The 12262-nt window shown below is 50.9% G+C and overlaps 7 protein-coding genes across 7 annotated transcripts; 1 reads left to right on the plus strand and 6 right to left on the minus strand.

The window, feature by feature from the left end:
• Positions 1-17: 17 nt before the first annotated feature.
• Positions 18-1364, minus strand: RHO25_010511 (uncharacterized protein; the record flags this gene model as incomplete). Its single annotated transcript, XM_023602582.1, has 3 exons — positions 18-381; positions 438-1244; positions 1297-1364. 3 exons carry the CDS (start codon positions 1362-1364, stop codon positions 18-20), a joined length of 1239 nt encoding a protein of 412 aa, XP_023451567.1.
• A 275-nt stretch (positions 1365-1639) lies between these two features.
• RHO25_010512 (uncharacterized protein) lies at positions 1640-2530 on the minus strand (the record flags this gene model as incomplete). Its single annotated transcript, XM_023602581.1, has 1 exon — positions 1640-2530. One exon carries the CDS (start codon positions 2528-2530, stop codon positions 1640-1642), a length of 891 nt encoding a protein of 296 aa, XP_023450832.1.
• A 391-nt stretch (positions 2531-2921) lies between these two features.
• RHO25_010513 (uncharacterized protein) lies at positions 2922-5005 on the plus strand (the record flags this gene model as incomplete). The annotated part of the gene is made up of 5 exons (XM_023602580.1): positions 2922-3167; positions 3225-3245; positions 3331-3874; positions 3927-4397; positions 4452-5005. The coding sequence occupies 5 exons, from the start codon at positions 2922-2924 to the stop codon at positions 5003-5005; spliced, it is 1836 nt and encodes a 611-aa protein (XP_023450831.1).
• Positions 5006-5042: 37 nt separating this feature from the next.
• RHO25_010514 (uncharacterized protein) lies at positions 5043-5400 on the minus strand (the record flags this gene model as incomplete). The annotated part of the gene is made up of 2 exons (XM_065603299.1): positions 5043-5074; positions 5130-5400. 2 exons carry the CDS (start codon positions 5398-5400, stop codon positions 5043-5045), a joined length of 303 nt encoding a protein of 100 aa, XP_065459371.1.
• Positions 5401-6471: 1071 nt separating this feature from the next.
• On the minus strand, positions 6472-7739 carry RHO25_010515 (uncharacterized protein; the record flags this gene model as incomplete). The annotated part of the gene is made up of 6 exons (XM_023602579.1): positions 6472-6512; positions 6576-7125; positions 7179-7238; positions 7299-7425; positions 7487-7569; positions 7629-7739. 6 exons carry the CDS (start codon positions 7737-7739, stop codon positions 6472-6474), a joined length of 972 nt encoding a protein of 323 aa, XP_023450825.1.
• Positions 7740-7918: 179 nt separating this feature from the next.
• RHO25_010516 (uncharacterized protein) lies at positions 7919-9426 on the minus strand (the record flags this gene model as incomplete). Its single annotated transcript, XM_023602578.1, has 2 exons — positions 7919-8070; positions 8124-9426. The coding sequence occupies 2 exons, from the start codon at positions 9424-9426 to the stop codon at positions 7919-7921; spliced, it is 1455 nt and encodes a 484-aa protein (XP_023450824.1).
• Positions 9427-10193: 767 nt separating this feature from the next.
• Positions 10194-11989, minus strand: RHO25_010517 (uncharacterized protein; the record flags this gene model as incomplete). The annotated part of the gene is made up of 3 exons (XM_023602577.1): positions 10194-11169; positions 11227-11860; positions 11914-11989. The coding sequence occupies 3 exons, from the start codon at positions 11987-11989 to the stop codon at positions 10194-10196; spliced, it is 1686 nt and encodes a 561-aa protein (XP_023450827.1).
• Positions 11990-12262: the final 273 nt, after the last annotated feature.

Here is a 12262-nt window from a genome sequence, read left to right on the forward strand (position 1 = left end):
TAGCATTACTACAACTTTCAATATTGCTCGTTCACGAACAAACCAGCCATGCCCATGCCAGTGCCCAGGCACATGCTAGTCACCAGAATCTGCTGCTTCCTTCTCCGGCATTCACTCAGGCCTGTGACGATTTGTCTCACTCCTGTGCAGCCAAATGGATGACCGAGTGCAATGGCTCCTCCACGAGGGTTCATTTTACTCCAGTCAAGTTTCAATTGATCGCGGCAGTAGACTGCCATGGAAGCAAATGCCTCGTTGATTTCCAGCACATCTACGTCGTCGAGCGCGATGCCGAAGCGTTCAAGAAGTTTTGGGATTGCGTAGGTTGGTCCGATGCCCATGATTCGAGGAGGCAAGCCAGCTAGACTTGTTCCGATGTATCTAGACGTCTGGATTAGGTATACCCTTCTCAAGAGATAGAGTGTCGTTGAACTTACTTTGCAAGAATTGGTTGACCAAGCTCAAGTGCCTTCGAGCGCTTCATGAGAATGATGGCAGCCGCTCCATCCGTGATCTGGCTCGCATTACCTGCATGAGTCGTTGGGCCATAGTCAGGAAATGATGGCGGAAGTTTAGAGAGCTTCTCAGGCGTAACTCCAGATCGAAGACAGTCGTCCTTAGAAATAGTCTCCTGTTTCCCGTTCAATGTTACCCGAATCGGCACGATCTCGTCGTCAAACCATCCATTCTGCTGTGCTTGTTCTGCGCGATGATAGGACTCGGCAGCATAATGGTCTTGCTGTTCACGAGTCACGTTAAATTCTTGGGCCACGATCTCAGCAGTCCCTCCCATTGGCATCATGCAATCTGCTGCATGTTGACTTCCGGACATGATCGGTTCAACGAAGTCTCGGTCCAAGCGAGTGTATTCCGTGGAAAGAGCTTCAGCCCCAATGGCGACTCCGATGTCAATCGTGCCTGTGATGATCTCATTCGCGACATGCTGCGTGGCCGTCAACCCCGAAGAGCAGAAACGAGATGCGTGCGAGGCACATGTCGTTGGTGGAAAGCCTGCAGCAAGTGCCGCTGCTCGGACGTAATAAGAGGCTTTCGCATCTCTGACGTTTCCCAGGCAGATGTCGTTGACCTGGCTTGGATCTAGTTTGCTCTGCGCGATGACTTGCTCCAGTGTTTTGAAGACCAGATCATCTAGCAGAGTATCCTTGAGGCCTCCACGTTTGGACTTGCATAAGGGTGTTCGAATGGCCAGTGTGATCACGACATCGTCTGGGTGTTGTTGTTTTCTGCTTGAATCGTTAGTTCCTGTGTCTCGTGCGACTTCTCGCATACACCCACATTGTTTCAAGGCCATTGCTTGTGGACCTTACTTGGGAATTAATGCTTTCCAGCCGCATTGTCGACATGATTGGCATGGGTAAAGTGCTTGCACGTGAAGGCAGTAGTGACCTCGATGTTGCCAGCGAGAGTTTGGTCAAAGGACGAAAAGAAGAGCTTGTTGTGCCGAAACCGACATGTGCCGATCAGCCACGGATACGATCATCCGACCAGATCACAGCAAGAGCGAGATTACTATCTTTTGCGACAGTCTGCTGAGGAGTCTAGGGTACAGTTTGCAGAGAATGTTGTGCTACACTATGAATCATGTGCAGAGATCTGCCCTAGCTAAATTTTACAGTAATCATACAGGCTTGTCTCCCGCCAACGTGATACGGTACATGCTCCTCCGGAAACCATGATAGTCATTGATCGGGTTGTGCAATGCTGCTCTGTTGTCCCACATAGCCAAGCTGCCCACGCCCCACTGAAAGCGACATGTGAACTCTGGACGGACTTGATGTTGATGCAAAAAGTTCAGGAGAGGCGCACTCTCTTCTGTCGTCCATCCATCGAATCGCTCGGTGTGTGCAACATTCATGTAGAGGCTCTTCTCGCCGGTCTCAGGATGCGTCCGCACGGCTGGATGATATGATACCAGGTCCTCCACTTTCTGGCCTGATCCTTTCACCCGATCTTCTCGCGTCTTGGTGACATCTGCTTTGGCCGAAGTGTTGACGCAGATCAGATTCTGGAGAACCGCTTTGAGTCCATCTGACAGAGCATTATACGCCGCAACTTGATTTGCGAAAAGCGTATCTCCTCCAAAAGGTGGCAACTCATCTGCACGGAGCATTGTTGCCATTGGCGGCTCCTCCAGATATGTCGTGTCTGAGTGCCATATTCCGCCAAAGTTGTTCTTCTCATCTTCTTTCTTGAGAACTTGGATAATTTCCGGGAAACTATCAACACCTTTGACGAACGGGTATGGCACTGGTGATCCGAAGTGAGCTCCAAAACCCAGGAATTGCTCTTGTGTAAGCGGCTGGTCGCGGAAGAAGACCACTTTGTGTTTCAGCCAGACTTTTCGAATTTCGTCAGCTGTAGATTTGTCCAGGGTTGCGAGATTTACTCCGTGGATTTCGGCGCCAATGCTTCCTGAAATTGGCTTGACGGAAAGGCCGCCATTAGAGGCTGTGGCGAAGCCACGAGTGCTGGTAAGTCGCCAGGCGGATCTCCTCGCAACAGACAACATGGTGTTTACATCTGCATTGCTATGCTAGTCGGACAACGACATAGATTAAGGCAGTGGATCGGTTCTCAAGGAAGCCGGCGGTAGAGCGGAAATATCGGCCGAGAAGAACGATCTCCTGTCAAGCAGGACCCTGTTCTTGCCTAGACCGCTGCGCCCCTTGGCACTCAGTCAGCTGTCACCAGATGACAGCTCGATGGCTTCAACGTCATCTCGAGATATGAGGGGCGTCTGGGTTTCTTTTCCGCAAGAGCTCTCTAAGACATGAGCTGTTGTAATGATGACCTTTAGTCTTGACCACATTCGCTTTCGTAAGTACTAAGAGTGAATACTCCATCTTTGTTCGTTGTTGCTCGTCGGAAAATCAGACCGGACTTCTTTCATCGCATTCGAAATGGTGGTCCATGTTAAAATCGATAACGACGGCATAGACGAGAATGCCCCAGGTGGAAAATATGGCTATCGCCTTGGACATAGTCTGGGGGACTATACTGTACCTGATCGCATCTTGAACGCCGAGGATGACCGTCCTGTCAAGATTGTGACAGTAGGAGCTGGCATTTCAGGGATACTGATGGCTTACCTGCTTCAACGTGACTGCAAAAATGTTGAGCACGTCATCTATGAAAAGAATGGTGATGTATGAATCCTCTGATTGTCACCAGTCGATCGAATGCTGATAGCGTGTCAAATTTAGATTGGTGGCACATGGCTAGAGGTAAATACGTCTGAGCTATTCCGCCTTTGCCCGTACTTACACCTAGACCGCCTTCTTATGCTGACATGGCTTGCAATGTTTGCAGAATCGCTACCCAGGATGTGCTTGTGATGTGCCCTCGCACGCCTACACATACGCTTTTGCATTAAATGCCGACTGGCCAGCGTACCTCAGTGGCTCCGACGATATCTTTCGATACCTTACGCGGGTTGTCCAGTGCTTCGATTTACGAAAGTTCATGCGCTTTAATAATGCTGTGGAGCACGCCGAATGGATTGAAGAAGAGGGGAAATGGTTCGTGGTGATCCGAGATCTGCTGACTGGAGCTCGTCTGACGGAGAAATGTGACTTCTTGATTGGAGCTAACGGGCTCTTGAATTCATGGAAGTGGCCAGAAGAAGTGAAAGGCCTGCACGATTTCAAAGGAAAACTAATCCATACTGCAAGATGGCCCGACGAGTATACGGAGAAAGAATGGGCCAACGATCGAGTTGCTGTGCTTGGTTCCGGCGCTTCGTCTATCCAGGTGGTCCCGAGCATGCAAGAAAAGGCTAAGTCGTTGGATGTGTATATCAGGTCTCCTGTCTGGTTCGCAGAGCTAGCAGGTCACGGTGGAGAAAACACAGATTGTGAGAGGCTTGCAACCACTTTCTGTTGTAGAAGGCTAACGATTTTACTCAGACGAGGAGTCAGTGCGCCAAAATCTACGAACTAATCCCGCTGACCTGCTATCGACCGCCAAAGAGATCGAAGGCGGGCTGAACCAAGGTGCCGGTATCAAAGCCTTGATGCCGAATAGCGCGGAAGCCAAGGCTGCCAAAGCACATGTTGCGTCCCGTATGAGGGAGTTCATCCAGGACGAGAAGCTCTATGACTTGTTGACCCCTAGTTTCCCACTCGGTTGTCGTCGATTGACCCCAGGAAATCCATTCATGAGGGCAGTCCAGAAGCCAAACGTGACAGTCCATCGATCTGCTGTTGCTGAAGTAAGGGGCAATACTGTGATCGATACTTTGGGATCAGAGGTTGAAGTTGATACTCTCATTTGCGCAACTGGTTTCGATACCAGCTATGTCCCGAAGTATAGCTTAAAAGGGCGCAACGGACTCTTACTTTCCAAGAAGTGGGCTGAGGTTCCAGAAGGATACATGGGTAAGCTTTCTTACAGTCTGAGAATTTCAGAGCACTAACGATTTACTTCATCAGGCATGATGGTCCCCGACTTTCCCAACTACTTTATGTTCCAAGGTCCGACTTTTCCCGTTGCCAACGGATCAGTGATGGGCCCATTGCAAACCGTGGGCGCTTATATCGTTCAACTGGTCAAGAAAATGCAACGCGAGAGCATTCATTCATTCGATCCCAAGCAAGATGTAACCGACCAGTTCAACAAGCACACGCAAGCTTGGGTCGCTGGAAGTGCATGGGCAGATCGAACGTGCCGTAGCTGGTACAAAAACAACGAAACTGGTCGTGTCCACTCTATCTGGCCGGGGAGTAGTCTACACTACTGCGAGATGATTGCATCCCCACGTTATGAAGACTTTGTGATCAAGTACGAGCACTCGCAGAATATGTTCGCCTTCATGGGTTTGGGCTTCACGAAAGATCAAGTCGAAGGCGGAGATCTGTCGCCGTATATGAATGCGGAAGTACTTGAGACAGTGTTCTCCGATTTCCGAGGGGATGCAGATGAGGACTTCAGGGTGCATGACAGGAAGAACAGGGTGAATGACTTCCCTACTCCCGCAGCTACCTGATGCTTGTGAGAAAAGATCACACCATCGTAGATACAAGTCACATAGCATACATGTATGCATCAATCACGCCTGATACAGTATCAGGTGGTATTGCGATGCTAGTTGGAGCAAAGCTCCTGCATACCTCCATCAACAGCCAAAATTGTTGCTGTGATCAGACTTGCTTTCCCTGATGTCAAGAACAAGGCAGCTTCAGCCACCTCTTCGGGGAGTCCAATTCGACCGACGGCCATCTTCGATACGAGATCTTCCATTGCCGGCTCGCCCTTGTCTTCGTCCAGCTCCCCTAGCAATGCAGTGCGAATCAAGCCAGGACAGATGGTGTTGATGCGGATATATTCTTTGGCGACTCTTAAAGCGTCTGCCTTGGTAAGGCGGGTGAAATCTGAAGGCATGTTGTCGAAGCTTTGAACCTCGCGTACGGAGAGTATATTGACAATCGAGCCGCGCTGTGGATATAAGTCGTCATCTGCTCGAAAAGGCTCCTGTTTGGCCATCTGAAGCAATTCAATTTGCTGACAAATTCGAGTACCTCTTGCAGTAACGGCGAAATGCTTGTCAAAGTCGACCCCAGAATGACCAGGAACGCTGGGTAAGAGTACGCCGGGCACATTACAGGCATAGTCTATGCGACCAAATGTGGCAACTGCTTGACCGATAAAACTGTCGACTGACGCTTCCGAAGTAGTATCTGTTGACCAGATATTAGCATAATCCAGTCCGCGAGGCGAAGGGACAGCTGAAGTCGAACCACATGATAAGCTCATTACGTCTACATCTCTGGACACATCTTGAATGAGACTTTTTGTCTCGGCCAGAGCAACAGGATTCGCGTCGCCTATCACAATTCGTCTGCATCCTCGACTTGCATATCGTATGGCTGTGGCACGTCCAATACCTGAACCAGATTAGTATATGCAGGGGCGGTCCTTGGCTGGTATTCTCTACACCCAACCCAGGAGATGGACTAACCAGAGGCTGAGCCGATAATCACAGCAACACCAGGGAAGCTCATGACTTGTCCTTACGTGGACTTCTGCGTTGGCAGTCGTCCAATGCTTCTGCTTTACGGATTCAAGCACGGATCCAGAGAGAACTTTACGGATATCATTGCCGCTCTCTCCTGGGCCAGTTGAGCAGGAGTAAAGTGATGCATGGAACACAAAATTTTGTCTGGCCACAGAGTCTCAACTACGCGAGCGCGCAGTAATTATGGCTCTCGCGCATACAATAGATGAAGGGTGGAGCTCCATCCTATTTGAGATGTTTCAAGCCATTTTGACCAATTACTGCACTCTCTAAGCGTTCACAAGTTGCAATTGATCTGGTAGTGTTCTAGAATAAGTGTGCCTCTATGTCTCTACGTCGGCCAGTCGTACGAATGAGAAGCCACGCCAAATACGTCGCGAGAAGATCTTGTCTTCCAGCCTATGCGTCTGCTTTTTAGGCACCCGTCCGCTTCGAAATTAGAAGATTGCCATCGCGTTAGGATGGCTTCCGACACCACCTGGCAAAAAGTTCATATCAGCAATGGCTCAAGACGAGACAACGACAATCTGGCCAGACTTACCTGGAACGTTCGACGGAGAGCTCGAAAAGAAAAACGCGTACTGTTTGTACTTTTTACAAGTTTCGGCCAGTTGCTCAAGATCCCACATCTCTCCAATTGGAAGGCCCCAAAGCGGTAGCAGATGAGCGTGCAAGACGTGAGGAGGCTTTGGTGGCCAAGCTTCGAAACCGGGAGTATCACCGGCCACGGCGCTGAAGTAGTTGTCATGGAGAAAGTCGAGCATTTCGCTCGTCTGTTCGACGCCCACAAATTCATGGGCGTAATCCTTGACATCTCCAAGTGCTTGGCGGGCTGCTGAGCTCATCCCGGTGTATGCATCAAGCCAGCCGGAACGTATTATCAGTATATCGCCGTACTGGAATTGCACTCCCTGAGCGTCCGCACAAGATTTGAGTTCCTCTAGAGTGATCGGACGCGTGGTGAATGGGTCGTATGACTTTCCCAGATGACTCCACACATCAAGGAGAACAGCACGGCCTACCACACCGTGCTCTGCCCAGGACTGCATCCCACCGCTCCTTTGGGGACTTTCGATGTCCTCTTGTGTGATCTACATACCATTAGCATCCAGACACGCCTTTTACGGTCATCAAGTAGCCTCACTCCATTGTAGAAAATCCATTTGTCGTTTTGTTTAGTCGCGACATGGCGATAGCCGTCCCACTGCAAACAAATGTCAACATTTCCTCATCGCCCATCAGACTGGAGGTGAGCTCGCATTACCTGAGAACCACTCTGCGTATTCATGTGGAACAAGTCATCATTGCCTTGGCCACCGTTGAGCTTTTTGATCTCATGCTGGAACGGCTCTCGACCAAAGACCGGAGGACTAGGCAGATCGGACCGAAGACTGATCGTGTCAGTCCCATGGCAATTGATGGTAACGATTGCACACATATTTGCTGACTCACTCCAAGTTGATTGTCTCGCCTGTGCGAATAAGCTTGGCCGCCGCAAGCTTGCGGTCTGTCGTGAGCATGTTCAAGCGACCGAGCTATGGTTGCAAATATTATATTAGAGTCGCCTGTGCTTGACGAGGTGTTTTCAACGAACCTCATCATCTTTTCCCCATAGCCATGCCGCTCCGGCAGGAGCATTGGGCAAACTGGGCAGCTCAGAGCGCTTGGGAAGAGCGGCTTGTGATGGGTCTAGTGGTGATGCCATGGCCTCGCAATTGTATCATCAAGATGGAGGCACCGACCCGTGTTCACGATTGCTCCTGAAATGCAGACCAGGTCTCAGATAGCAGGATGAGTGTTCCAGCACGACGAAAGGTGAATGGCTAGCCCTGCGCCGGGCAAACGGGCCGAATCGGAAAAGGCCTGCCTCGGGATGGATACTGGCTATAGTTTGCTCGAGGGCTGCGGAACAGGCAAGTCGACATCTTGGCTCAACTCATTCAACAGGATGGATGTGTTGATGTAGGCGGGGCTCAGCTGATCAAGAGCTGTGACGCCCAGAAGGCGCATCGTGGTCTGGATTTCGTCGTCCAGGACTGAAATTTTGATTAGCGCGGTTCGACTGCTTGATATTCTCACCGTGACTTACTCCGGATAGCACGATCAACGCCTGCAGTTCCGTAGCCACTGAGAGAGTACATGAACGTACGCCCCAGGCCAACGGCTTTTGCTCCCAAGCACAACGCTTTGACGACGTCCGAGCCACGGGTGACACCCCCGTCGAGATATACATCTAGTTTGCTCAGGATGCTCGGACAGAACTTGCGAATCTCCAGCAATGTTTTGATCGAGCTTGGAGCATAGTCGAGCTGTCTGCCACCGTGATTGCTCAAGTAGATGGCATCTACGCCGGCTTCAGCCGCTAGCATGGCATCCTCGACTGACTGAACTCCCTTCAGCACGAGAGGTCCTGCATTGTCCCATGTCTCGCGGATCCACTTCAGGTCTTCCCATTCGAGAGTGCTTGAATGAGCACCCCTGAGCACTGGTGGATTGGATCCTACCGCTGTAGTTGCCGGATCTGCAGGTTCAATGCCTGCGTCATAATCGAGCTGTGCCTTGAGACGATCGTCTTCTTCCCGTTTGCCTATTACAGCCGAATCGATCGTTACAACCAGTGCCTTGCATCGGAGCCTTCGAGCTTCTTTGATGAGCTTTTTGGCACCAAACTTGTCGATCGGCACGTATAATTGAAACAGAAGCGCGCCCCGTTCGTTGGTCTCCGTGGCCATACATTTGGCGATTTCGACGTGAGGAACAGAGCTGTATGTGCTACAACAATATGGAATGTTCCATTTCACAGCGCCTCGTCCCAAACACAGTTCACCATCCTCGTGTCCCAGCTTGGCCAGAGCGGCTGGTGCAATGAAGACGGGAAGCGCACTGTCATGCGCCATGATTCGAGTCTTTGTGCTTATTTTGTCTACGCGACGAAGAGTTCGTGGCCGAAAATGTATTTTAGTCCAGTCCTTGCGGTTTATTGCATCGGACTGTAAAGAATCGGCTGCAGAGCTGTAGTATATCCATGCTTTCTGTGACAAGAACTTCTGGGCTGTGCTTCTGAAGTCTCCCAAATTCTGGAGAGTTGTCAAGGGAGGGAGGCCATTTGTTTCCTTAGGTGGTGAACTCGGGGCATTCGCTGCATCCTGGCTATCCTCGGAAACATCGTACTCTCCCAGATGCTTCTCTTTGGGGAGTGTATCAATGGTTGCGGGAGGATGGATCAATTCGTACTCTTCAGTTGCGTCTTTCCCTCCATAGCGAAGAATGCTGCTCGCACCGCCAGGGTGGAAGTCCAAGAATTCGGTGAGATCATAGACCTTCCCTTGAATTATGACCCAGCAAGAGGTCCGAGAGTTGTGCTTCTCCACTTCGCTTTTGTTGAGCCCCATGTCTGCGACAGATTCGGTAGTACTCCAGGCGTCTTCACGCGTCTGCGATGGCTTGCTGTGGTGTCCACAAGACCACCGGGTCCGCAATAGGTCAATGCTGACAAAGGTTGCGGGAAAAGGAGCCGCTCTCGGAATGACATTGCCGGCCACGAGCATGCACGATCGACTTACCGGCTGACCCTAGAATATTGCCATGACATAGACTGTGATGACATGGTAGCCTGGTACAGACAAATTGTGCTTATTGGTACATAGGGAATGGATACTTGCCGAGAAGAGGTGTGAGCAGAGGCGTATGGACCTCCGCAGGAACATATCTCGAACGCGTCTGCCATGAGAGCTACGAGCAGCTACTGCACCCGAGACTAGTCTTGACGCGTCCGATACTCTTGTCTCGCGCCAAGCTAGTGACTAGCAGAGGCCGACTTTTGATTTGTACAGTTTGATGCAGGTTGTTCATCAAACGTGGAAGGTGGGTGGCACAGTTTGCAGGTTGCACTTGATGCCTGAGGCTGCAACAAAGGTTGGACGTTTCCACTTTTTCTCTGCGCTCTGGATAACCAACAAAAGTCTTGTTACACTTTTCCACGCCCAGAGGTATGAGCAAGAATCACAATCCTCAAGAAAGGGACGGTCTATCGCAGCCAAAATGATAACCAGATCGACGGACCTTCAAGCTTTGCAGGAGTTTCCTTGAGGCTGCTCCGGCATCGAAACGGAATACGTTGGTCATACACATCGTCTTTCAAGTCTGGCCTTGCGAAGCACTATAGCTTTGGCCGGGGAGCAGGCTCAGCCGCAGCCCTCAATTCTTTCCTCAGAATCTTCCCGGACATGCTCTTCGGAATCTCAGGCAAGAAGACCACCCCGCCACGAAGCTGTTTGTATGGAGCCAGATTGTTTTTAACGAAGTCTCGCACCTCCTTCTCGGTGATGTTTGAAGCCCCAACAGCATGCACCACATACGCTCTGGGCACCTCGGTCTGCTGGGCCGCGTCCCAGACGCCAATGACGGCCGCATCTGCGATTTTCGGATGTGAGATCAAGAGTGCCTCAAGTTCTGCAGGCGCTATCTGCATAGCCTTGTACTTGATCAACTCTTTTTTGCGATCCACGATATACACACGATTGTTGATGATAGTGGCGATGTCTCCAGTTCGGTAGAAGCCGTCAAGGAAGGCGTCTTTGTTGATATCCGGACGATTGTGATACCCCTGGGAAAGAATTGGTCCTGCAAGCAGTAGCTCGCCAGGCTCATTGGGTGGCACGTCTTGATCCTGTTCGTCCACAAGACGTGCCGTCGTATTCGGACAAAGGTCGCCGACACTCCACGTCTCATCCACAATATGGTAGTCCTGGGAGCATACCGAGCCGCTCGTCTCTGTCGTGCCGTAGGTCTGTGTCATGAGCGCATTTCCCCTACCGAGCTTCTGCCGCACTTGCTGAGCAGTTGCATAGCCTAGCGGGGCAGAACCCGTCGTGGCCACTCTCAGGCCGTCGAAATGGTCTGTGACTTCAGCGGACTTGGCAATACGTAGCCACACCGGAGGCACCGTGAACTGGAAACCAGGCCTGTACCGTCGGTGATATTCTATGAAGGCATGGAATTCGTACTTCGGCATCCAGTACGTTGTGCCGCCCATGTAGAATGGATTTGTAGAATACATGTCGATGCCTGCAATCCCCATGGGTAGGTGGGCGATGGTATCAAAGCGAAATGTGGGATCTCGCTTCTTGAACTTACTGCACAGAGTGGTTAGCAATGGACTCAAACAAATGCTTGCTGACAAAACAACTAACCGAGCTACATGCATGGTCACGACCAAATTCGCCACCAGACCTTGGTGAGCGATGCGCACGCCTTTAGGCAACCCTGTAGTGCCAGATGAGTACAACAGGGCTATTGTCTGCGACGCGAGTATCTTTGGGTCTTCTATCCGGGGCCAGTTCAGCTTCTGGCCTTTGCACGCTGCCAGCACATCGCGGCTGTTATCAGCTTGCAATAATCTGAAGCGACCAGGGCGGTCATTGTCCAGCACAATTATACGCTGCGCGGCGATACCGGATAGCTTTGCTGCAGCTATTGTGACTTCGAGACAATCTGCTGAGCAAACTAACACGCTTGCACCACCGTCGTCAATCTGGCGAGCAATCTCTGGCGCTGTGAAAGAGGTGCTCGCCGAGCTGAAGATACCACCTGCTGCCAGCACGGCATAGAAGAGATTGGGCAGGAACACACTTCCATTGCAGATCGAAAGCACGACGTCCTTGCCTGGAGCATGTCTGCCAACATCGAACTGTTCTCGAAGAGCATATGCGACACGTTTCACCAGATCGCGGGCATCGGACTTGGTAACAAAGTTGTGTGGGTTGGCTGCCTCAACGTGTACCTTTGTGTCTTCTTTTGCGAGACATACGGTGGATTCTGTTACGACTAGAGTCAGACATATTGTCACCATGTCAAGAGCTATCTCTTGATTGACTTACCGAATAGGAGCGTAAGCAGATCCAGTTGCGGAATATCGAGATCCTTCTCCCGAGAGCGATAATATACTGGAGCCATTGTTGTTGAAGAATATTCACGCTTCAAGCATGGCTGGCTCTGATGTCTCTGATCACTTGACGCGTCGCCATGTGATTGGAGATGCAGCGGGGCACAACCGCTACGGAAAACACACCTTGGCAGCATTTTCCAGACGTTGCGGTCTCGGCAGCCGACTTCCGTTTCGTACATGCATCACACAAGCTCTTGCCACGACGAGTCCGAGCTGGTCAGTAAGAGGACTTCGCATGGAATAATACATGATTCTGGTCAATCATATTCAGTAGCCTCATC

This window comes from Cercospora beticola, chromosome 7 (assembly GCF_033473495.1).
Source record: "Cercospora beticola chromosome 7, complete sequence".
Classification (NCBI taxonomy): domain Eukaryota; kingdom Fungi; phylum Ascomycota; class Dothideomycetes; order Mycosphaerellales; family Mycosphaerellaceae; genus Cercospora; species Cercospora beticola.